This window comes from Lagopus muta, chromosome 5, assembly GCF_023343835.1.
Source record: "Lagopus muta isolate bLagMut1 chromosome 5, bLagMut1 primary, whole genome shotgun sequence".
Taxonomy (NCBI): domain Eukaryota; kingdom Metazoa; phylum Chordata; class Aves; order Galliformes; family Phasianidae; genus Lagopus; species Lagopus muta.
Window position 1 is genome coordinate 47761871 of NC_064437.1, and position 25730 is coordinate 47787600.

At 44.2% G+C, this 25730-nt stretch overlaps 1 protein-coding gene across 4 annotated transcripts; it reads left to right on the plus strand.

The window, feature by feature from the left end:
* Nucleotides 1–577: 577 nt before the first annotated feature.
* PKD2L1 (polycystin 2 like 1, transient receptor potential cation channel) lies at nucleotides 578–20759 on the plus strand. 4 transcript variants are annotated; one of them, XM_048945346.1, is made up of 16 exons: nucleotides 578–741; nucleotides 2404–3966; nucleotides 6130–6243; nucleotides 7542–7669; nucleotides 8785–9041; nucleotides 9881–10105; nucleotides 10439–10667; nucleotides 11001–11171; nucleotides 11951–12132; nucleotides 14053–14173; nucleotides 14554–14652; nucleotides 15433–15554; nucleotides 15875–15992; nucleotides 16256–16392; nucleotides 17118–17265; nucleotides 17696–20759. In XM_048945346.1, exons 2-16 carry the CDS (start codon nucleotides 3672–3674, stop codon nucleotides 17903–17905), a joined length of 2556 nt encoding a protein of 851 aa, XP_048801303.1. In that variant the 5' UTR covers nucleotides 578–741; nucleotides 2404–3671; the 3' UTR covers nucleotides 17906–20759. The 4 variants fall into 4 exon arrangements, with proteins under 4 accessions (XP_048801303.1, XP_048801304.1, XP_048801305.1 ...); XM_048945347.1 differs by having other exon boundaries at nucleotides 2575–3966; XM_048945348.1 differs by having other exon boundaries at nucleotides 3627–3966.
* Nucleotides 20760–25730: the final 4971 nt, after the last annotated feature.

Here is a 25730-nt window from a genome sequence, read left to right on the forward strand (position 1 = left end):
TCCTCATTCTGCATTTCTTCTCTGGAGATTGTTGCTGGATCTCAGGAGGTTACCTGGCCTCAGATGCAGGGATTCACCTTTTCCCCTCATGCTGCTGGAATTATTACAGCCATTTTTTCACCCTTGGGGACTGTCTGTCTCTCCTATTCAGCATGTAGGTGCTAACGTGAATCTCAGCTAGGGACTATGGGAAAAAGCATGAAAATGTCAGCAGGTGGCATCTGAAAGAAGATAGATAATCTCCAGATAATCTTCAAGCAGTTGCAGAGATAATCAAGGGTTTGATTATGATCTCAGTGCATCTTATCTCTAAAACTTGCTCTGGGCATGACAGGAGCAGACAGAGATGGCTTGCTCTATCCAGGTGTGAGTTACATGATACATAACTTGTGCTAAGGATGTTAATTTGAACTACTCATCCAATTGTAGCCCTTAGTCCCATCCACCAACCTGCAGCACACAGATGACATACAAGAATCAGTAACCTGCAAGAAAACCTTTCCCAGGTGCAACAAATTGCCGTCACTTCATCCCAAACACCTGCACTGATCTTCAGAGAGAGGATTGATAGCAGACATTCGCTGTTTCTTATGCTGTTAGCAGGTGTTTCTGTAGCTCTGTCCAAGCAGTGCAGGATGGGTCTGTGCTGATTTTACCTGTCTTTTCTTTATTAATCAAGGGGACAGAGTATGTGGCTATTGAACGGGTTTGGCAGAGGATAAAACTAAGCTGTCTGGGAAGGTGAGTGCTGGTGGGATTGACCTGATGTGAGCCTGTCTGGGAAGTCAGTAGAAGAAGTGGCCTGCAGTCACTTGGAGTGCCACCTCAGCCCATAGCCTGGGACAGAGGGCACAGCTGGGCACAAGGCAGCAGCCCGAATGCCACGTTACCAAGCTGATGTTATGTTTTAGCCCTGCTCGCTCGTACGGTCTCAAGCGTGGGGCGCCTGTGGGTTGGGGCTGGGGCCATGGGGCTCTCCTGTGATGGAGTGCGGCTGCCCCCCTCTGGATGCTTTTTCCCCCGCTAAATTCTCATCACAACATACTTCTCAGAATATAGCGAAAATGAAACCAAACGTACCACCTTGTTCCTTTTGAGTGTGTTTTACTGTGATTAACTCCTTCCCAGTGCACTGTATGTAACAAGGCATTTAAGTTCAGAATGCTCCTGTCCACTTTGCCTAACGACAGCAATCAAGTAAGATTCCTCTTATTGATCAAAACTGTCCCAGTAGGGGACAACACTGAGAAGGAGGCCCCTTGGTCCCCAGTGATGCACAAAAGCAGGACTTCATTTCAGCCTTCATCCTCCAGCTCCACTCCCCAAAGCAGGTGTGAAGGTCTTGCAGCTATAGAGATACATAACACCTGTGCTGGTATTTAAATACTAGAAAACATTTTTATTTGAATAACTTGTTTACTATCTTGGATATCCACTACATAGTTGTTTTGTTTCCTTTTTGGAAAGGGCATGTCATAAAACCAAGGAGCCATGTAATTGTGTTATTATACATATTTCCTACTCTAAGGATTCTATATTTCGTCCTCTTTTCTCTGCCTTTCATTCAAACTGTTTGTAAAGCATTTTAATTTTGACGCTGTACAGGAAATCAGATATTCCTTTCTGAATCCCTTCTACCTGAGTTCACTCTCACGTATTTGCCACAGGATGTGATCTTCGCACTACAAATAAATGACAGAATTAGCTGTGGCTTATACTTCTTTATAAAGCAGTTAACATATCAATCATGACAGAAAATAATTTTAAGTGAGAATTCAAAGGAAACCACAGCCAGTAGTTAGTAGTTTAGTGCTTTCAGAAATTAATGTTAAATTGTAAAGTGCTGTTGCTGCCCCCTGACAAGTTTTCAGCCTCCCCTCAGAGTAGGAGAATTGGCTCTTAGAAACAAGCCAGTGAACATGCTTGATGCAGCAAGCCCATGGATTGCAGGAATTGGCTGGCTTAGCCAAATTCTGTCATCTCTAGCAAGAAAAGCTGCTATGGGGCCTGGTGGGACAGATGGCTTTATGTCAGACATCAGAAAGTAATGGCCCATCATTGTTTCATACTATGCAAATAAATCAAAACATTTTCAAGTTCTCTTGAAGAAATGTTCTTCTTGCAGAAGGGTAAGAGGGAGGCGATTTCCTCTGCAGTAAGTGCAGTAAGTGGTTGCCTGTAGCTGGTTGTGAGCTATTCTGCTGACAGCCTACCTGCTTGGGGAACCTCTGTGTGCAGTGAATGAGTGCTCAGTTCAGGAAGCAGTTTAACCCGCATTGTTTCATAAGGAATTTATTGACAGGAGAAGTTCTGGGGCTATGATTTTTGTCTTACCCTATTGTGCTGAATCCACTGTGAGGATGGTTTCTGGGTTTAGAAATAAACCTGCCTGTGTATTTCTAGAGTGTTTCTTCTAAGCCCGCTGAAAAATTGACTTCATCGCAGAGAAGGATTGGAGAAGAGAAATTATGTTTGGCTTTCACAAGAATGGGTGGTTGGTGAATAAATGAATACATATGAGATAAGGACAGAAAAGGTGCTATTAGAAAAATGCTGGATGCTATCTTCTATTAGGTGAGAAAAGGGGATGTGCTCATCCAGCTGGCCTGGCAGTGTCACCTGTATGAACACAACAGTCCAGGGAAAATATACCTGCTTGTACCTTTGAGCCCTGTGGCCCTACAGCTACTAACCTGGGTAGTCAGGAAAAGTACCTCCCCATGGAGAACTGCTTGCAAAAGTCTTGAGGAGGGACCAGGGTTAGACTACATGTTCCTTTGCCATCTTACTGCAGCACCTGTGAGATGTGGGACTACTTCTTGCTGCTACCTGGTGGGTGAACATCATCACCCCCTTGCTCTTGTGATTTGCAGTTTTGCCTGACAGTCCTGGTTTGCAGCAGAGCAAGCAGGCACTGCAGAGTTTTGTGGGAGTTCTGTAAAAGTTGAAGAGCTCAGCACCTGGCTTCCAAAGCAAACACTAGGACTTTACTCTCACTTTCTGCTCCTGCCTTTAATAATGAGTTGCAAGGAGGAAGCTGGGGAAGCTGTGACAGGGATTGCTTTGGGGCCAAACCCAGCTTCTCGCTGAGAGCAGCGGTTCCAGAGCTGCTACCCCTCCGAGCCAGGGCTGCCGGCGCCACCTGGTGACAACCTCAGCCCAGTCCCGCACAGCTTTCTATTCTTCGACCCTTCCCGAGAAGTTCAGACCTTCCTCCGTCGCAGACGGTCTGTCCGACTGTGCCCACCGTGTGCCCGCTCCGGTGGCGTTCGCTCGGGTACCCGCTGTGCTTCCCGGTCGGAGCCCATCTATGCTGCAGGTGGCCCGAGGGGTCCGATTGAATCCCAGCCACCCCCTCCTCCCTGCAGCTCTGGCACTGTCTCCTGGCAGCCTCCTGTTGCCACAGCCCCACCGGGGTCTGTCATCTCAGTTAGGAGCAGGGCCATGTCACTGTAGGGCTGACGGTGGTTTTTATGGTGGTTGGTGCCACCCTCCCATACGTATCACCAGCTGAGCTGGTATAAAACAGAGTGTGTGCGCTCTCTGTGGGATGCTGGTCATGCACCCTCTCCCAGGCAGCCGAGGCAGACGTGCTGTTTGGCACTGACTGATTCCCTCTCTGCTAGCTCACAGCTCCAGCTGATAAGCACTTCTGCTGCCAGTAAATAGCTATGAGTTCTTCTCACCTGAGCAACAGAGTTGAGAGCCGCTTTCGATCTCCAGAGGAGTATGAACTGGAGGCTGTGGGGAAGAAAGCCTGGGATAATCCTGTCTACAATGGCTCGCCCTCTACCTCCTTGAAGATTCGAGCCATCTACAATCCCAAATCAATTCTGGAGAATCCCTATGAGAGTTTTGAAGAGGCGAGGGATCCGGTGCCATACCAGGAGGAACAGAACAAAACTATGGAGGGGAAGACAAGTTCTTTCCTCAAGTGCTGCTTCTACATCCTCAGAGGCATCCGAGGTAAAGCTCTGACATCTCAGTAGTTTGGATTTACTAGCCCTTGGGAAAAGCAATGATACTTGGGTGGGAAGTGTGGGGCTGCAGAAGGTAGGAGCTGCATAATACCTGTATAGAGCAGGAATGTGCTCAGTATAGACTGGTTTTACTCCAGGCATCATCTTTAGCTGACCTGGAAGGAGCATCCACATTGCGTGAACGACAGCTGTCCTTACACTTACAGTCTAGCATTGTTAATTGACAAAGAATCCAGAGCAGAGGTGTATAGAGATCTCTGGTTTGCCAAGGAGCAATGCAGGCTGGGGTTGGTAGGTTAAGAAAAAGAAAAAATAAATCCATACTTTATCAGCAAAATTCAGTTTTTGAAATTGGAGTGTGCAAATGAAAATAGAGATCAGGACAGTGCAGCATTCCCTTCTTTTATGGTAGTTGCAGCAGTGTTTCCCACCAGCAAGGTTAGTAAACAGTAGGGTCGTAGGATAGACCAGAGCTGGGCAGGTGAGGTCCAAAGGTTGGGACAGGCAGCAGAAATGGCTCAACTGATCTCATAGGGATATCTCTATTCTCAACATGTGGACACTGGGGGTTCCCTGCCTCATGTTGGGGGTTGGGGGGGGAGGAAAAAAAAAACAACCCTGAAATATTGTGGTATAGTCATATCTAGAGATGAAGGGGGTAATTTAAGTGACCTGAACAGATTGTCCTTATCAACAAGCCCCTCACACTCAAAGTTCTTGCCCTTTAAATTCCTTTGGTTGCACTGCTCACGTTTTCTTGTCTTTCATTGTTTATTACACAGAAAAATGAGAATAAGACTGAAATCATCAGGGGTCCAATGACAACAGTGCAACTTAGGCCAGCTACTCAGAGAAGGGTGCTTTCTTTGTACTGTCTCAGTCTTATTGTTGTCACTTTTGGTAATGTGTCTGCCCTGTTGTTTCCCACAGTTTTGTTTTATTTTGTTTTTCTTTCCATTATGGAAGTTCTCATAGACCACATGCTCCTCATTTGCAGTAGAATAAATCCACACCTCGTGTAGGTGCTCATTTCCACTGCTCGGCTTGGTATGGCTAGAGCAGTCTGTCCAAGAGTGAGCGTGGATGCTGAGAAAGTCAGTATGACATCTGAAAGTACAGAAAAGCTCTCTACTTTGTTGAGATGCCAAAGAGCTATCAACAGGATGGAGGTGAATGTTCACAGGCCACTGCAGCACTTTTGCTTGCACCAGAGCAAAGAGCCCAACTCCTTCCTTTGCCAGGGATGACTTCAGATGTGCTGCCTTTGATCCTGGCTTGCAGGAAGATGGTTGTTGTGCCCCGCTGGGGATGAGTACCAGGGCTGAGCTCTCTAGGAGGTGCTGAAAACACAGAGTCTGTGGATATTATTGACACAGATTCCATCACCAGGCTTTCAAGTGAAAGTTCTTCTGCCTTTTAACTGCAAAAAAAGTTTCTGAAATTACGATGTAAAGCCATTATGCAAGAACAAGCAAAGTCATTAAAGGTGTCTGGCGGTTCTTCAAAACCAAAATATTGAAGTTTCTTTAAAAGGAAGTGTTCCTGTCTTTTTGATCAATCCTAATGACATTTTATGAGTTCCTTTCACCGTGTGAAGGAATCAGAACATTAACTGGTATAAATTGGCATATTTTATTGAAGTCAGCGTAGTTCCATTGATGGACATCCTGAAGACAATTTGGCTTTATATTTTATGCTGAAAATATTGAGTTGAGCTATTTGATTGAGTCTCATAGCATACCAAGTATCTGAGAGTTTGTGAGCAAGCAAGGGACAGATATTTTGAGCTTGGCAGTTCATCATACTCTAAAAAGAGCTAATAACTGTAAAGTGAACGTCAGATGCAGTTCAGTATAGAAGTCCTTACTAGAAGGTAAGATGTTGGCATGTGTGTGACTGATGAAATTACATAATTCCTAGAGAACTTATGAGAAAGACTGAATTTCTGCAAGAAGTAAGCTGAAAAACAGGCAGGAAAAGATTGGTCCTTGCTGAATTCAGGCAGGAAGCTGGAGGGGTTTAGCAAAACAAAACAAAAAACAAAACAACAACAACAAAAAGGGAAATGTCATTCTTTGGAAATAGAGCTCCTCACGTAGCCTTTGAGAATGGTCATCAAACTCTCCATTTCTTTCCTTACATCCCGAAGGTCTGTGGGGCACTACGCTAACTGAGAATACAGCTGAAAACAGAGAACTTTATGTGAAGACTACTCTACGAGAGCTCCTAGTCTACATTGTGTTCTTGGTGGACATATGTCTGCGTAAGTAACGTATCTCACTGGTGTGCAACACATGGGGGGCTTTGTTATTAGACTTCCTCATCCTGCTGTACAGGTTAAATTTATTGTACGAATACCCACTGCAGCATGTGGGTTTGTTGTTAACCTACAGAATAGCTCTGCACACACAAGTGAAAAGCTGAAAATTGCTCTAAACTGGTTAAACCTGCTAGGTTTAAGCAGTGTTTCCAAAGCTGTGTTATCAGTTCCAGCTGTTGACGTCACAGAGTCTGGGGAGAATCAGTGCAAAGTTCTTGTTCTACAGAAAACGTTCAAGCGTAAGACAGCAGCTCTAGAAACTTCTTGGGATCAGAGACACAGGGTTCTGAGAGATATTCCTCTCTGAGACTGGTAGGGCTGCTGAAGCGATAGTGCAGATGGCAGCTCATGTTGTTCTTGGGTGGATTTAATGCAGCGCTGTACTGAATGCTAATGGGCTTTGTGGGGTTAGAACAATGTCTGTGTGGTTTTTTGGGAAGCTTCATTCGTTATCGCAAATTAGCAGCTGAGGCATGAAGCAGTGGAAAGGGTTATATTTCATGGGCCCTATGGCAGGAGAGATAAACAGACAGTGCCAATCTGAGGTACTATCGCACTGACCCAGGGAGATAGTGCTTCCTAAAGAACTAGGATGTGCACACAGGCGTACATGTGGTTGCACAGTGATTCATATAGAAGCATTGGATGCTAAACGTCAGCTGCTTTATTTTTGTGATACCCTTTCAGTAGTTGGACATGTTCTTAGTGATCACCATGATGAATGCTCTTCCACAGAGAGGAGTCCTGGAGAGTTGAAACAACATGTTCAGGGACATTTTGAGGTTTTTTAGTATGTGAAAACTTACATAGAGCTTTCCACTCAGGAACATGGATAGTTTCTATGTACCTTCATAAATTTAGATCAAAACTGAGGTGCATTCAAAGTACATCTCCAGAATGATGTTCTGAGAAAGACTTCTCTCAGAGTTTTTCTCTGAGGGAGGAAAGATAATGTTATCCAGGAGAATAAGTTATATTATCCAGTGGTCTTCTCTGGCCTTTAAATACCTAAAATCTGTCAGTCTGATGGTTTAAATTCTAGAGCATGCGGCAAATGAAGTTGTAGATCCTTAAGCAAGCAAAAAGTTATGTGACTTGCATTTGCAAGGTCTCATCACTTGCATCTTGCTCAGCTTATTTACATAGAATAAACTGCACAGAAAATGAATGTGTGTATGTCTATATATATATGTATGGCTCCAAGATTTAGGTGTAAGGGCGGCCCTTCTCTTTTCTCCTAGTGACATATGGTATGACAAGTTCCAGTGCCTATTACTACACAAAAGTGATGTCTGAGCTATTCCTGCAGACCTCTTCGGACAACCGTGTCTCCTTCCAGTCCATTGGCAGCATGGCTGACTTCTGGGTGGTGAGTACACTCGTGGCCTGGCATGGTGAGCCAAGGAAATATCAGCGAGGCTGGGATATTCAGTTCCTCCCGAATGTGCTGCTTAATGCTTTCAGCAGAACATTTTACTGCTTGCTAGCTGTTAGCAATAGTTTGTCATATGCATGCAGAATATCCACAGGCTTAAAATATATTATACTCCTCTTAGCGCTGTGGGCAGAATATTGGCCAGTCTGAGTGTTACTTGTATCGATTAGAGTCCAGAATTTATCAGCTAAACAAGCCAGGACATAACAAAAAGAAACTGCTACACTTGTACACGTAGTGAGTTCAGACCCAGACAGTCCAAGTGATTTATTCCAGGCTTTCTCATGTTAGAAATGGCTTTGAATCCTACAGTCTAATGTCTTCATGTTTGTCTCCTAGCAATAATCTTATTTCCATTTTTATGAGTAACTGTGGGAACAGCATGCTTAACCTGCCTGTAATTTATGCCTGGGCTTGTCTGACCTGTAGATTTTTTAATGAAGAAGCTGGATTAAAATTTGCACTAACTTTTATGAAAGAAAATAAAATTGGAAAAAATGTTTGGAATCCAGTGTGCTTTTATCAAAGAACTGGAGAAGGAATAATATTGGGTCACAGTGAATGTTGCTGAGATATTGCAACCACTTATCTCTGACAGTCAGCCAGAAATTCATTGTCAGCTATCTTTGTCTTTCTCTGATGTACTAAAATAGGACAATGAACTGTGACACTGTTGCTTCCCCCCAGCATTTCCAGGGAGCTGGTCCGCCCTGTCTTTGTAATTCATACCTTATGCCAAGACAGTTCCTCAAAACTTGTGTTCACCAAAGAGGAAGAGACAAAAAGACTTGCAGAGGCCTTGTCTCTTCATTAGCACAAGGTGCAGAAAGCATGTTACAAACCTGTGAGGAGCTAACAAAGCAACCTGCTGCTCAGCATCCCTCTTCTGTCCTGCAATTCCACCCAGCCCTGTATGTGTGCTCCCATCCTTAGCATATATCCGACACAAGTTCTACTACTTCCCACCTCGGGGAGTAGAGCAGCATGGGTCAGGTCTTACCATCTCAAGTCCAGGCTGAGAAAATTCCTCTCTTCTCCCTCTCATGCAGTATGCACAAGGTCCTCTTCTGGATAATCTTTACTGGACAAAGTGGTACAACAATGAATCCCTAGCGGCGCACAACTCTCAGTCATACATCTATTACGAGAACCTGCTACTGGGTGTCCCACGCATGCGACAGCTGAAGGTGAAGAACAACTCCTGTGTGGTTCATGATGACTTCAAAGAGGAGATCTCAGGCTGCTATGATGTATACTCAGAAGACAAAGAGGAAAAAGTCTCCTTTGGACTCATCAATGGAACAGCGTAAGTACACCTTCTACTGTTCAGAATTAAAAAGTCTGTGATTTCTATTTTTATTTTTTATTGATGCACATTATTCACTTCTGTTTAAAGTAAGATCTGCTGAATGCTGGAATTTCCCTTGCAGTTAAAGGTAAAGAATTAGAACAGACATTTTGTCTGTTTTTAAGAGAATGTACCTCTTTCATCTTGAAAATATTTTTCCAAGATTTTCCTAGCCTTTTTTTTTTTTTTTTCTTAAGAGATATCCAAATCACTTTCTTAAGACCCAGCCCTTCTAATTTCTAATTGAAATGGAAGGTAGCACGTAAAACCAGCCTCACACTTAGATAGTGGGTTGGGTGGTCTTTTTTTTTTTTTCCCCCCTTACTTGTGATTCATGCAGTTCAGTGTGGATTTTCCTCTGTAATGCTGTGGAGCAGCTGCAGTTTAATAACTCCTTACTTGCAGCTTGAGAAGCTGTGAAAGAGAAACTGTTGTTCATAAAGTTGTGCAAGTGTGCTCAAAGCAGAGGGCTGTATGCCACATGTTAGAAGGCAATATAGCAGATCCTTGGAGTAACCTCCTCCAAACAAGTAAGGTAGCATAGTCAGTGAACCTGCAGAAATTTCACTCCATAATACAATAAGTTGTGTTCTGTCACTACTGAAAGTCACTAGATCAGTAATCTATTGACAGTGAAGGACTGATGTAGGCTCAGCCCTGGAACAGGAGTTAAGTGCTAACTCTTTGATTAACTGCTCTATATTTTGAAGAAATGGTTTCATTTCTCCTGGCTGCAAAGTTGTATCCCAGGCTGTGGGTGGTAAGCAATGCCTTTGCTCATAGATAATCTGTTGCAGGTGGAGGTACCATTCTGAGGAAGAGCTGGGTGGCTCATCTCACTGGGGAAGACTAACCAGTTACAGTGGGGGAGGATACTACATAGACCTCAAGTTGACCAGAGAAGAGAGTGCTGAAGCCCTGCAAGTCTTGAAGGAGAAATTATGGTTGGATCGGGGGACACGAGTTGTCTTCATTGATTTCTCAGTGTATAATGCAAATATCAATCTGTTCTGTGTTCTGAGGTAGGCTGAGTCCCACTGGAAATTCTACTGCCTCTTACTTTTTTCTTGATGCTGTAGTGTCTTAAAATGCAAAAATAACCTTGTCTGCAACAGGTTGTAGGACTGGATGGCATCAGTAGATACTGTGTGGATTAGACTTGGTTTTCCTGACACTACTAGTCACCCTTCTTGGCCTTTCATTCTTTCCGATCATGAGTAGTGAAGCATCAGAAAAAAGAATGCATAAACACCCACACAACTCTTCCACACATAGTGTGGCGGGTATCTCAGTCTCAAGTTTGATGCCTCCATTTCCCCTTTTGTAATTATCAGTGTTTTCTTTTCCCCTTGAAGGTTAGTGGTGGAGTTTCCAGCCACTGGTGGTGCCATTCCCTCCTGGCAAATCCGGACAGTCAAGCTTATACGATATGTCAGTGCATGGGATTTCTTCATTGTTGCCTGTGAAATTATTTTCTGTGTCTTCATCTTCTACTATGTGGTGGAGGAGATTTTGGAGCTGCGTATCCACAGGCTTCAGTACTTTACCAGCATATGGAACATCTTGGATGTGGTTGTCATTCTGGTGAGGATGCTTGCACGCTTTCTTTTTTTTTCTTTGGCTGAAGGGTATGAAAAACAGAACTAATGAAAGAAAGGAGAAACTCACCTAGATAAGAACTGGCACATATTTTGCTCTTATAGAAAAATGGACCAGCAAAATAGACGTACGTTCATCTGTTAGGTATTAGAAGAAAATTCTTAATCATGCTTTTGAGGTTGTGAAGTAAGGGAGTAAGGTAATCCAGTGCAATACAGTCTTGTTTACATCCTCACCAGTAGATTTATGAACTGTGACACTAAGGAATTCTGTGGCATGTTAACTTCTCTAGTCACTGCAGATCCTTCATTTTTACAGCTCTCCATTGTTGCTATTGGATTTCACATCTTTCGTACCATAGAGGTGAACAGACTGTTGGGGGAGCTGCTGAAACATCCTGAAACCTACGCGGACTTTGAGTTCCTAGCATTCTGGCAGACTCAGTACAATAATATGAATGCAGTCAACTTATTCTTCGCCTGGATCAAGGTATTGTAAGGAAAGTGCCAGGGTTTCAGACTCATACCTCTTCCTCTAGATAGCTTGGGATTAATTCTTTCATCTGAGTGAATGAGGCTAACAGTTATAAAACGGAATTATTTCTCTAAGTGGCATAAGCTCAATTTCATAGTTAATCCAGACAGCTTTTCACCTTTTTCACCTTCAAGACCTGCCTGGACGCCTACCTGTGCTACCTGCTGTAGGGAACCTGCTTTAGCAGGGGGGTTGGACTCGATGATCTCTGGAGGTCCCTTCCAACCTCTACAATTCTGTGATTCTGTGATTCTTACTTTCTGAATCCAGTTATGTGGAGATAAACAGGGAAATGAGCTTGGAAGTTGTGTAAAAGACTTTTGTTTTTTTTTTTTTAATTAAATGCTGAATACAGTGCAATTTTGTCCATCATGTACTGTTTTCACTATCACTACCCAACAACTGGAGGTGACTTGTCTGTTGATAGGCATCCTGCATGTCAATGAAAGCATGTTGGTGTGATGGAAGGCTATGCTGTACTTAGGGATCCTCACTATCGTCAAGATGTGTATCCTCTTTATATTTTCATTTGCAGCAGGGAGGAAATTCTTATGTTTATCACCTCATAGGAAAGTGGTAGCATGTCTGGGGCAAACATCCTGAACTCTAGGCCAATATTCCCTCAGCCTGGCTATCTCCTTGTTGCTTTAGTAAGCATATGCGTGAAGGAGAGAGACTGACTTTGCTGATGGTTTGACCTAACTTTGTCCCTATTTTTTTTTTCTTTCTTGCAGATATTCAAGTATATTAGCTTTAACAAAACAATGACTCAGCTGTCCTCCACGTTGGCACGTTGTGCCAAGGACATTCTGGGCTTTGCCATTATGTTCTTTATTGTCTTCTTTGCTTATGCCCAGTTGGGTTACCTTCTTTTTGGGACACAAGTGGAAAACTTCAGTACCTTTGTTAAATGCATGTAAGTGTATTGGCCATAATTAAGTTTTCACTGTTGCCAGCTGTTGTCTAAAGAATTTTAACTGCTTTCCAACCTATTCCCAACTGCAAATTTGATTGTCAGGCGGATACCTGTTATCTCTCATGTACTAAAACCACAGTAGCTAAAAAGTGGATCATAGTCCCACATTCGTAATGTCATCATGGACAAAGGAACACAGTGAGAAAATTGAAGGTAACAGATTTGATTGTCTAGTGATTATCAGCAGGGATGTGAGCAGCTGATGCTTTGAGACTCTTCACAGCCTTTTGATTCAACGGAAATCCCAGCCTGACAGTTTAGTGAGCAGTTTTGTTTGTCAGTAATATAGACATCTTTTGATGTGGCATTGCTGGGTACAGCAACAGCACTTGGCATGCAGCGTAACTTACAACAATTCTGCACGAAAGCGTCATAGCTCAGCTGATAGTGAACAGTGTAGTTACTGCTCTCCTCACCAATCTGTCACCTTCCGATCTCCTGTGGGCCCACTGAGGTAACAGAATGATGTTGTCTGCTGCTGAGACATTAACAGATTTCTGGTTTTATACAACAGCAGGTAGCTTTTGGTCTACTTATGTTCAACTTCTCTATTTTGGTGGTAGGAACTACATTCCTCAAAATAGGTGTTGTGAGGTAAGCCCAGTGTTATTTCTCTAATAAAGAAGAGGTCCAGATAGAAGCTCTGATGCTTTGAAATGTTGTGGCTTCCAAATAGAGCCACTGATCACATAATTTCAGTGTCTGCACAACAGCTGCTTGAAAACTTTCTCATTTTTCCTCAGGTGGTGTATTTTAATGTAAAGGAAGATTTGGTAAAAATATTATTTCTTGCTTCAGGACTTCAGAAGGAAAGATTGGAAGTAATGCATTAGTCAGTATGATAGCTTTAAGCACTGAAACAGGAAAAAGTCAGAAACTACTTCTATTATTAATTTGTTTGATATAAAATGTGATGTTAGAAATATTCAATATATTAAATACGATAGAGTATATTTGGTAACTGCCTTTAAAATACATAATATTTTATGTAGTTTATATCTGATTTTAATATTATGGCATATCTGCTTCAAAATAACAGGTCTTTCTGAAGGTTGATAGTCCTAATATGTTTATTTTAACACATTCAGCATGATGTTTCGTAAGTCGAATAGTAGTCTAAAGAAGACGAAGTAGACATTTTTCAAAGCAAAAGAAATAAAAAGATATTTATTACCAGAGGGAAACATTTCAACATTACTGAATGGGAACAAATTAAATCAAAGAAGTGGAAGCAATACTATATTCCTCTCTCTTAGACCTGAAGGACATTCCCAACTCTCTCATATAGACCAAAAGAATCCAAAATGGAGCTTTGGACTCCTCAGACAGGCTGCAAGATCTCAAGATTTTATTCCTTGCACACCACTTGTGTGCCTTCTTTCTGCATGCCTCCCTGCATGCCCCCCTATTTTTTTCCTCCTAGTTGCAGTATGTCTGTCTGCATGTGTCTATTTATCAGGGCTGTTTCAGCGGTCAGTTTCCAGAGAAGCTTCACAGATTGTGTCAGGACATCTTAGATGGGGGATGAACAGCGAGTAGATGAGCACCTGCAGAAGAGACTGTCAATGAAGCAGGTTAAGAATGCTGGTCTTGGACAATCCTTCAGCTCACGTGCTCTCTAGGGCAATATGTGGGAGTTATGTGGTATAGCAGTGGTTTTCTGCCTATGCTCGTAGACCTCTGGCATCCAGGTTCTGCTTTTAGGGAGACTATAAGAAATGGTCCCTCTCTCAGGGTCTTGGACCCTGCTTTGGACCATCTTGGCTGCAGGCAAGTTTAGAGTTCTTCTCAGGACTGTCTTTAGGAAGTAAGGTAAACATATATGCCTATGTGTGACCTTGTGTTCTTCCTTTCCCCCAGCTTCACGCAATTTCGGATCATTCTTGGTGACTTTGACTACAATTCCATTGACAATGCCAACAGGGTCCTTGGGCCTGTTTATTTCGTCACCTACGTGTTCTTTGTTTTCTTTGTGCTCCTGGTAAGCAAGAAAGGCCTCCTTACCTCTATTTGACAGCAGTGTTTGAGAGACCCCTCAATCCCCCCTCTCTGACTTCCTAGGTAATGGATGCAGAGGGATGTTCATTAAATTAAATACTGTCAAGAGTGTGAATGTAGCTTAAGATATTGTAGGAGAGGCTACTGGAGGTGGTGTCTGAGCTGAGAATAAATGTACCTTTGGCCACTGCTTTAGCTATCAGCTTTCCTCCCCAGTCCTTCCCTTTTCCTAAGGTATTGCCCCATGTGAGAACAGCGACTTGTTTAACTGAGCCCTGCACAGCTATGTTGGTATCTTGCTGCCTCACCTGCTGGGGTGGGCAAAGTGTCTCAGGCTAAACTCTTTTTTTCCTATTTCTTTAGAACATGTTTCTGGCCATCATCAATGATACCTACTCAGAAGTCAAGGAGGAGCTTTCAAGCCAGAAGGATGAGCTGCAGCTCTCAGACATCTTGAAGCAGGTGATGAATAGCAAAAACTGTGTTACTTTCTAGCCAAATCCTGAAACATTTTCTTGGAGTTCCTGACCTGTGTTGAACTTACTGTAGAAAAAACTGGTTTCCAGATCCACTTACTGATATGCAGAACAGCAACAGAAGTCATATCCCTTCAAGAATAGATCAAGTTCCCAGATTTTTAGGCAATGGGAGGATGAGAAAGCAAGAGTTGAGGGAATCCTGTTGCTTAAGTATGCCAGAAAAGTTTCTCAACAACTTTTCTTCCCTAGACTATATATATATGTACACACACACACACACACACAAAGCTCCATCAGTCCTTTATACAGTGCTCTTTGATCAATAGCAAATGAAACAACAGGTTCTATTTTGCTGATCTTAGCATTTTACAGTAGTGTGAATCTGCTGGGTTACATCTGGATTTCCCATGGACAAATTCCAGAAATGGTCCTGAAGGTTCTCTGCTGTCTATGCTGTAGGACCAGTACTCTGCAAAGAATGATATTTGAGAGAAGGTCTTAAGCAGTTTATGACTGGGAGCTTGGTTAAAGTGAGGCTTGGGAGGAGAAAAGCAGATGGCAAGTTTTTTCATGGAGGTAGTGTGTTGGTGCTGCTTTGAAGTGGTGACTCTGGTTTATAAATGAGACATAGTCTGTAGCATTTTATCTGTGCTGCTTTAAAACTGAAAACCTTGTACTAATCAGCATCTGCTCACCCATATTGCATTGTACACCCTTTCTTATTTTTTCACTGTTCTGAATTCATTTACACCTTTGTTAACAGAGCTACAACCGGACGCTTATGAGGTTGAAGCTGAAAAAGGAACGGATTTCTGATGTGCAGAAAGCATTGCAGAATGGAACAAAAGAACTGGGCTTTGAGGACTTCAAGAACAGCTTGAAGGAGTGAGTCAGCTTGTGGGATGTCTTTTTATCCCTTTCTCTCAGTCACACTTGTAATTTAAACTCTGTAACGTTCAAGGCCTGGAGAGCAATTAAGTCAGATTATGGCAATAAAAGATGCATAAAAAAGAGTTATCACAGTTTCTCACATGTTTAATCTCATGATCTAAATAGAGTTGTGTTGCTGTCTCCCTCAAAAGTGGAATATTTAAGCTCCTCATTGGCAGGAGGCAGCAGTACACTCATTTCAAAAGGGGTGCTCCTGTGCTGTTAGGGCTCGCGTAATCTGGTGCCTTGAGCCTTACCTTTTTGTTCTTCCACAGACTGGGCCATGCGGACCATGAGATCACAGCAGCCTTCTCCAGGTTTGACAAAGATGGCAACCACATCCTTGATGAAGAGGAGCAGCAGCAGATGAAGCATGACCTAGAGGCAAAAAGGGTAAAAAAACAAACAAACAAAAAAAACCCCAAACCAAAAACAGGTGAGGAATGAAGCTCTGCTAATCAGTAGAGATCACTCCAGGATGGCCTCAGGAATCTTTGGATTTGTGATATAAAATAAGCAGGCAGAGTACAACTCCAACTCTGTCTGAACAGCAGCTGAGTACATGACCTACTTGTGAATCTGTGTGTTAGGTTAACAGTGAATCTGATACAGAGTTAATATCCAACTTCTCAACAATTTCTTTATCTGTCTTCCAGGTTGCTCTGAATACAGAGATTGAAAATTTAGGGAAATCCTATGGGGGCAACAACTTGGATGAGAATCTGTCCTATGTGGAAGCAAAGAATAACCATGCCAATAAGGCCAGCTGGGTCTCTGAAGAAGAGTTCCAAGTGTATGTTGGGGCTGGCCGTAGTTTAATCTTTCTATAAACAAGGGTCTGATCCCCGCTGTTTTTCTCCCTGATGTAGCTGTTTGCACTGGTGTTGAGCAGTTGCAATAAGATCTGGTTCTTTTTTCTCTTTCACACACATGAATGAGCAGGTCAGAAAAGAATCAGGTCATTTCTTGTCATGTGTTTTGCCCATTGCTGTAAAAAATCAGACTGAGAAATATTGCTTTCTGCCTCTTGAATAACCTCTGCTGTTGTTGGATGGCCACAGACAATACGCTGTCATGTTCTGTATTGGGAGTTAGCCTGGAAAACATGGCTAGCAAAAGTTGATACCTTTACAGAAGGCTCTGGGCAATAAACACCCTTGGTTTATAGCCCAACTGTCCGTCATCCTCCAGGTTTGAGAATAACACATGGCTGTTTCTTCCTTAGGAATAGTATGGGATAAATACCTCAGAGAATCAGGAGATCCTGATTCTTCTACTGAGTAACACTGAGCAATTCACATAGGGCTGTATTAAAAGAGAGACAGATGCAATATTAATATTGGGATTACATTGTGGCCTGACTATGGAGGGAATTCTGTGTCCATTGAGTATGAATCAACATCTCTGATGTGGAGCGTTCATTCCTGTTTGAGATCTAGCCTGTTGTCCTTGAGATAACTCTTGCAAATCCTAGTGGTCACAACAAGAAAAAAGTTGCAAATGCACTGTCTTCCCCAGACTCCTGCAACGTGTGCTGCATCTGGAACAGTCCATACACAGCATTGGCTCCAAGATTGATGCAGTGGTAAGCAAGCTAGAAGTGCTGGAGAGAAACAAGCTGAAAACGAAGGATTTGATGGGCAAGCCACTGGATAACAGTAGGAAGGTTGGTAGCCCTCCACTATACATTTGAACTAGCTTCAGGGTTGGTGACCAACCCTGCTGCATGAGTGGATGTATTAGCACCTTTTCTTTTCAAATCCCCATTGATGCAAGATAAAGTTGGCAGGGTTGTCATTTTGCATGGTCTAATCATTTCTGTTCAAGAGCAGTGGCACAGGATTCCTGTCAACATTCTTATAAAGGGCAGAAAGGGATGGTGCTCTTTTCATCTGTTCATTGCTTGAATCAATATTCATCAAAGCATTACAACAGTGTATTGGATCTTCAACAGATTGATGGCCTTGTACTAGTTTCTAGAAGAATGTGGAAAATATTATTTAAGCATCATGGACACCTTGTCTCTCCCCTAAAGTGTTGCTTGACTTCCTGTTGTGTTTCTGACAGTGCAGGTCACTCTTTATTCTGGTTAACAGGAGGAAGAACCCAGTCAGGAAGAACTGCTCTCCCAGACCCCAGATCAGCTGAGGAAAGAAGCAGCAGAAGACTGGGGAGTGGAATATGTACAGGGAAATAATCCAAGTTGCATATCTTCTCAGAATGGGATCTGTCCAATCTTGCTCAGGTCAAGTGTACCAGGGTCTCAGGCACCCAAGAACATCCAGTCACAGTCTGAGTGCTTCTAGCAAACAGCCCAGTGTTCCCAGTCTGGCTTCTACAGTACTATATCACTGTTAGTTGTTTTTCCCACTGTTAGAATAGTCAGAACAGCTGAACGCAGGCACCACTGTTGCCAGAGACTGGTGATGTGAAAAACTGGGGCTGCTCTTTTCCAGCGTAGTGATGTGTGATATCACAGACCTAGAACTTCTGGCCCCTGTGCCTCTGGACTAGTTAGAAATTTGGAACCAGGTATTGCATTAGGTTTCTGTCTCTGTATAGGACAACTTAAAATGCTTTTACCTATATTTTCCCAAGATATAAAGGCATCAGAGCTCTGGAAGTACTTGGATCCAGAATGGGAAATTGCAAGTTGTTCCCACAAACATGCACATCCCCACATGCCTGCATTCTTAATTGTGGGGAAAAGTTGAGGTCATCAGATTAACAAAACAGAATATAATCATTAGTGTGAGACAGAAGGGAGAAAGTAGTTGTGTCTACATGGTTACCACTAACTTTGTTCTGTTGTAATTTGCATCCAGAACATTTTGGTAACCCTCTTTGGTTACTAAAGATTCAGATGTTGGAAAAAATAGGACATAAACACCTCAGTCAAGATAATTAATGAGAGTTTATTCCCAGTGTACTAGGAGGAGATCTGAAATTGAAGCAGCTGTTACTGATATTCTGAGGTCTGAATGTCAGGGAACAGACTTCAGAGTTTCTAACACTGGATCAGCCCTGCTCTGGCCAGGCTCTAGAGCTGTCACAGCTACACAGTGACAGTGGTAGTGCTGACAAACTGAAGAAGAGGGTCATTCCTTTGCAAGATCCCAGCGGGAGCTGTGAGACCCTGTCACACAACCCACAGGGAGCTTAGACTTCAGCTAGGATCTGCAGGTTCTTGCATTGTGGTTTCCCATCAGCTGCTTCTGCTGCTGGGGACAAGACTTCTCTGTGAGATACTGCCATGGTTCTTGACTCGAAGTTTTACTTAATTCAGGATTGAGAATAAGCTCTTTGCCTTCAGCTTTTCCAGCTGAACTCAGAACAATGATGTTGCTTATTTCCCCTCTACTCACAGCATTGAAAACATTATCTTATGCAGGAGAAAATAGCTTATGTCAGGGACCTGAGAGCTCAAATTAAAATTTTCATAAACAGGAAATCCATATGCTAAATTATAATCCAGAAAAGAAACTATGTGCTAGCAGACTTGAATTGCACACACAGCCCATTACCAGTGTGAGAACTGAAGCATGTTATGGACTATAGGTAAAAATGTTTAATGTTCTGCATGTCAAGAAGTACATAAGTTCTTCTGTTAAATCATTTGAAAAGACCCTGTTTGAGATCCTGGCTCAATAGCAGACCATTGTTACTGAGGCTTAGCTGCAAAAACAAAATTACAAGCTTCTCTTTTGAAATCTGTGGAGGGGAGAGATGGTGGAAAATGTGTTGCTGGCTGAGGCTCAGCTCCTCACAACTGCTGTGGGGTAAACAGGATCCTGAAACAAGGTGCTGCCCAGAGCAGGAAGGTGAGGCCTTGCTTTACAAAGCCTTAGATCTCACAAAGGAGAGAGCACTGCTTCATTCTGTCCAGTGGAAAAGGTGGCACAAGCCCTCGTTGTTGGCACTGTTCCAGTTCCCATCCTGTACCTTCCCTGCTGCGGCAGGGATGCTTCAGGCACTACAGAGCAGCACGTGGTCCTGCTGTTGCTGCACACCAGGAGCTAGCCTCTGTCTAGCCATCCTTCCTGCACAGAGACGCCCTGCATCAGGGAAGGCAGGAGAGGCAAAAGGACAGTGGTGCAGCAGCTGGGCTCATAACCACACAATAATAATCACAGGCAGGTCACAGGTAACACAGGCTGCTATTTGGGGCAGTAGGCTACTAGAAGAGCAGAGTGGTCACATTGCATGGCTGAGTTTGTTCACACATAACTCTGGGAAGCCATCTTTCCCCTCTAAAGAGTAAGCATAGAGTCTCCACACTCTGAGTAGAGCTTTTGCCCAGCTCTAGCTGGGATCAGATAAGAAACACAGGCTGCAGTGGTCTCCTGGGTTTCAGCTAGAGCTCCTTCCCCTCTCACCTGGTGTTTTCTCACAAAGACCACCCCCTATGCTACATGCTGTGATTTCAGTTGTGCCAGTATCACTAAGTGTGAAACAACTTCTGTCACCAGTAATGCCTATGCCTGCATTGTCTTCTTTCTTGCTTGTACCTCTGCATGCAACCGTCTTGTCTGTGCCATGACGTGCTGTCATGTAAACAATGTGGCCTAGAGTTAGCAAGGCAGTTACTTGTCTCCAGCAATTGCTTGTGTATAATGTTCAATTGTGTGTTCAAGCTGGTTGAGAAACAGCATAAATACACTGAATGGTAAGTTTATGCAAGTGCTATTTTCAGATGGATGTTGTAAGGCCTCCTGGCAGCAACTGGTGTTATTTAGATAATTCGTATCTCATGGGGGAAGTAAAGTGGTTTTTCCTCGACAGTGGGAGCAGAGCTGTATTTTGTTCCAATTTGGACACTGGCTGAAGTCTGTCAGGAAGCCCCTGCCTTAAAGCAAATTGCTGTGTGCTGGGGTGGTTAAAGAGCTCACTGAGACAGCAGGGAGAGAAAGCAGTGTCACAGCTATACTACCAAAGCACTTGTGTGGGGAGACTCAGCCTTGGACTGGGAGGGCCAGGGCACAGATGTCTGAAACTGGGCGTGGGTCACCTGCAAGAGGCAGCCCCATCCAGCATGGGTTGTGAGCATGAAAATCTCCTGAAATATCTTCTCAGTGTATCCCTCAAGATGCATTTGTCTCACCAGTGAACAGGTCTGACGGGCACACTGAAATCCCCCAAACCTGACAAATGCAGCCAAACTCTGGGAGACGCTTTATGACAGATGTTCAGTGTTCCAGCAGATGTCAGCTAGCACCACTACTAGCCCCTCACACCTGAGAATTGTCCTTTGCTGCTCTCACAGGAGGTGGGTAGCAAGCACCTGTTTATTTTAGAGAGGACAAACTCAGAAAAAATACTTCTTCTATGGCAAAAAGAAGCAAAACATGAAGTTTCCAACATTTTATAATGCTAGATACCCTCACACACATATTTGTCACAAACTCTGCCCTTCTCAGGCTGGTTATTCTTGTTTATCCTCTCTACAACTTTTATATAGGATTAGCACAGGCTTTGCTCCTTTTTGTAACAAGGATTTTTTACAAAATAAGTTTTTCACAAATGAAAAGATTCTCAATAAGAGCTAGTGTCAGCCTCAGTGCTGATTTCTTGACCTTCTGCCTCTTCTGCAAGCAGTTGTTAGTGGGAGTTGATAAACCAATACAGTTTATTAGAAACTAGGGAAAAGGGAAGTGAGAGCCTGTCACTGTGTGATAAGCCAGCTGATAACATACCCAGATAAACTCCTGCACATGCAAAAGCAAGAAGCCCTGTACTGGGAGAATGTTCCACAGAGGAGGAATTCCAGTGTATTCAAAGGCCCAATCTCCCCAGGTTTGGACACAAAGGGGTGTGTTAAAAGAAACATGGCAGATTTTTCAGAGGACTTTTGCAGGACGCATTGCCTGAGGAACTGAACAGGAAATGGCAGGTGCAGCCACCAGCCACCAGCCACCAGTATGCACGCAGAGTGCAGCAGCAGGCAGCTGGAGGGTGGTGAGTTCAGGCCGCACCCTCCTTTGCAAGAAGCAATGCCAATGTCACATTGATAACACAATGTGGTGTCTGGTGACAAGCCTCTGACCTCAGCTCATGCTTCAGAGCCCAGCTTCATGAGGACATGCTGCAGCAAGTCACCAGGAGAGCCTGAGTGCCTGGCATCATGACAGGGCCCTACAGTGCAGGGCATCACAGTGCAGGGCATCCCCTAGAAGCTCTGCCTGGCACTGCATCTTGACTGTCATTCCCCAAGGACAGCAGTCCTACTCAGCTGGCATGCTCACTTCTGCATGTCAAAGAGGCCCAGCAGCCTGAGAAACAGCTTAGCAGAGCAACCAGCGAGGCTAAGGAGCCTGAGGTCAACCGGACTGTGTCTGGATGAGCTGTTAAATTCAGCCCTGAGGAAAGGGCTGAGAAACTATCCCAAATGATCATTTCTGCTGGCTGTCATTATTTTCAGGCTCCCCTCTTGTGAACAGGCACCAGAAATAGCAGCATGTCTTTCAGAGACGAAGAAACTACACGTGTGTGAACACATATTGCTCTAATGCATCAAGCCAATTCAGCTGTTCAGACATGCCTAGAGTTCCTCAAACAAAGCAATATCTGGAATTGTGCACAAAGGTTTTTGGAGACAAAAGTGCAGAGCTTTTCCTTAGATTCCTATGGAATAGACAATGGTTACTTAAATGGGATTTGGCATTCTTTCTGAATCCTTGCAGGAATACAAAGATTTTATCAAAAAGCCACAAAAGGAGTTGTCCCATACAGGCCCAGAAAAGGCCATTCCACCAGCCTGTGTTCTCCATCATAGCAGTATGGAGTCAAAGGCAGCAACCAGCTGAAATCACAGAGCACCAGGGTCTCAACTGCTCACTACATCACACTGACATGTGTGATGGGGGGTTTGCCTTGAGAAGAGGTAAACAGCGCTTATGGCTTCCAACCTACCTCTAGACTTCCCACGAGCATTAAAGGTGGAGAGGAAGTACATAGCACAACACTGAAAAAGCAGCCTTAACCACCTCCTATCTGCTGCACATGCTTTGTTAAAGGCATTTCCAGCTCTGATTTGCCAGCCTTGTTATGTTTGTCCAAACAGACTGATTAGCATTTGGGCACCAAGACCTGTACTCAAGTGGTGTGGCCAGGGCTCCTTACTGATGACAGAGTTGAATCATCATGTTGCCTGACTTCACAGATAAGTGACCAAAGGGTTGTTTTCGCATGTGTTTTTTCATAACCTTTGGAGAGATGACAGTGTTCAGTTTCTTATCCCATTCCTCCTAATGTTTGCTGACTATACAAAGCTGGGAGGAGCTGCTGACTTTGCCAAGACTGAAGAAGCCTTGCAGAGACACCTAGAAAATTAGAGAGTTGGGCAGTCACCAACTGCATGAAGTTTAACAAGAGCACATGTTGGGTTCTGCACCTGGAAAGGGGCAACCCTGGCTATACATACATGGAGGATGAGACACTGAAGAGCAGCCCCGTGGAAAGGGATGTGGAGGTTCTGATCGACAGCAAGTTGAACATAAACCAGCAGTGTGCCCTGGCAGTCAGAAGGGCCACCCAGGCCCTGGGGTGCACCAGGCCCAGCATGCCACAAGGAGAGGAAAGGAGTTATTCTGCCCTGCTCTGTGCTGAGTGGTCTCACCTCCAGCATTGGTTACAGGTCAGGATGCCACAACACGAGAATGACATAAGACTATCAGAGAGCCCAAATGAGGGCTATGAAGATGGAGAAGATTCTGGAGGGCAAAGTAGGTGGGGATTGGCTGAAGTCCCTTGGTCTGTTCAGCTCAGAGCAGAGGAGGCTGGGGGGAGCCTTCGTGGTGGCTGCAGCTCCTCATGAAGGAGGCAGAAGGGACCATGTTGTTGTTGACAGCAACAGGGCCTGAGGGAACAGCATGGAGCTGGGTCAGGGGAGGGCCAGGTGGGTGTTAGGAAAAAGTTCTTCACTGAGAGAATGCTTGGGCACTGGAACAGGTCCTGCGTTACTGAGCTTGCTGAAGTTCAAGCAGCATCTGGACACTGCTCTCAGTCATGTGCTCTGATTTTTGTGTGGTCCACTGTGGAGCCAGGAGTAGGACTCAGTGATCCATATGGGTCCCTTCCAACTCTATTCCATGATCCTATGTGAGTCACTAAAATTTACGGATCGTTATTTATCTCCCAGTGTGAGTGCCTGGATAAGCCCTTATGTGTATGGACGTCCTTGATGAGTTGTTAAATTCAGCGCCATAGACACCTATGACTCCTTGTGTTGCACACTGAAACTCTCATTTACTCTCTATTCAGACCAATCTTAGATTTCCTATTACTATTATTTACTTCCCCTGCCTCTCTCAAATTGCCATCTCCTGCCCTAGGGCACACAGCTGTCAGTGGTAGCTCTGGGCTCCCTCTGTCCCTTTTTCATTCATGAGTCAACCCCTTTACATAGCAATTTCCCAAGTAGGAGAGAAAATCAGGTCTGGAGATGAGAATGGCACTATCAAAAACACCATGAGATGTTCTGGCATAGACAAATACCAGGCAGTGTCTCTACTGAACGAAGTAAGTATTGACGTTAATATGGGATGTAGTAGGACATGACAGTCAGACCAGCTGTAATCTTTTGAGTTTTTGCTCTCTGCCCTTTCTGCCATCTAATATGGTGCGACGTCCTGTGTTGGAAGGATGTGATGCAGTAGCTCTGTGTCATACAGCATGCTTGGACATGTAGGAAAATGCAAAAGAAGGTAGAAACTGCCAGAGCTAATTTCTTCTCTCTCCTGCTTCAGCATACAGGCTGTTTACTGTCACGTTGTTATCATATCCTGCTGTTTTGTAAGTTCCTCTGGGGACACTGTGCTTATAGGTGTACAGCACCAATAAATCTGTTCATTGCAGCCACAGCAAATGCTAGTGTCTCAGATCCTGTGTATTTTTAAATATTAAGCAGTTTATTTGGAATGGGTAGTGGGGCAGCCTGGACTTTGCTCCTGAGGATGGAGTTGAAATGCCTGTGTAATGTTGTGTCAACATTAATGCCTAGGGACAAATCTGACCTCTGGAAATCTGAAGTTGGACAGATAAAACACACTGTAATTCTGTTAACCTCCTGTGGGCTCTGAAGCACTCAAATGGGAGGCAGAACTGCTGAGAGGCCATGCCTGACCTGCAGGTGGCAATGGGAACTGAACTTGAGGGAGTCCTGCCCCAGGACTTACGGTGAATTTGGGAGAAGTGTGCATCTCTGCTTAGTGCCACTTTCCCTCCTGGTTGCAGGTGGCAGTCCCTAGCCTTGTCCTAAAAGTGTAAGAGCATGGGGCAGTCATAACTGGCATCTCTCCATATTTGTATCTTTAGAGAGGACACGAGGCTTCCATTCTCAGCAGACTCCTAAAGCTTACCAACCTAATACTGCTATACAGCTTATCTAAGAGGTATCCCTGGTCTAGGTTGCTATTTCTACCCTTCTCATGAGGCCTTACCATTTTTGCTCTCTCTACCTGTCTTATGTCCCTCTCATCATTTTTCTAGAGTGGAAGGGAAAAAAGTGCCTCTCTACATTTGCACTGTACATCACAGAATCACAGAATTGTAGGGGTTGGAAGGGACCTCCAGAGATCATCGAGTCCAACCCCCCTGCCAAAGCAGGTTCCCTACAGCAGGTCGCACAGGTAGGCATCCAGGCAGGTCTTGAACGTCCCCAGAGAAGGAGACTCCACCACCTCCCTGGGCAGCCTGTTCCAGTGCTCCGTCACCTCACTGTAAAGAAGTTCTTGCGCATGTTTGTGCGGAACTTCCTATGCTCCAGTTTCTGGCCGTTTCCCCTTGTCCTGTCTCCACTCACCACTGAAAAGAGTCCGGCCTCGCCATTCTGCCCCCCACACCTTAGATATTTATAGACCTGGATCAGGTCCCCTCTCAGTCTCCTTTTCTCAAGGCTGAACAGACCCAGTTCACTCAGCCTTTCCTCATAGGGGAGATGCTCCAGGCCCTTCACCATCTTCGTGGCCCTCCGCTGGACTCTTTCCAAGAGATCCCTGTCTTTTTTGTACTGGGGAGCCCAGAACTGGAAGCAGTGCTCCAGATGAGGTCTTACCAGGGCAGAGTAGAGGGGGAGGATCACCTCCTTTGACCTGCTGGCCACGCTCTTTTTAATGCACCCCAGTAAGCCATTGG

What these genes read in the sequence shown, in the direction of transcription:
- PKD2L1 (XM_048945346.1), top strand. Translation starts at nt 3,672, where the DNA reads ATGAGTTCTTCTCACCTGAGCAACAGAGTTGAGAGCCGCTTTCGATCT. An exon ending in GGACTCATCAATGGAACAGC is followed by an intron (nt 9,042 to 9,880) that starts GTAAGTACACCT and finishes AATCTGTTGCAG; the next exon opens with GTGGAGGTACCATTCTGAGG. An exon ending in TGGATGTGGTTGTCATTCTG is followed by an intron (nt 10,668 to 11,000) that starts GTGAGGATGCTT and finishes TCATTTTTACAG; the next exon opens with CTCTCCATTGTTGCTATTGG.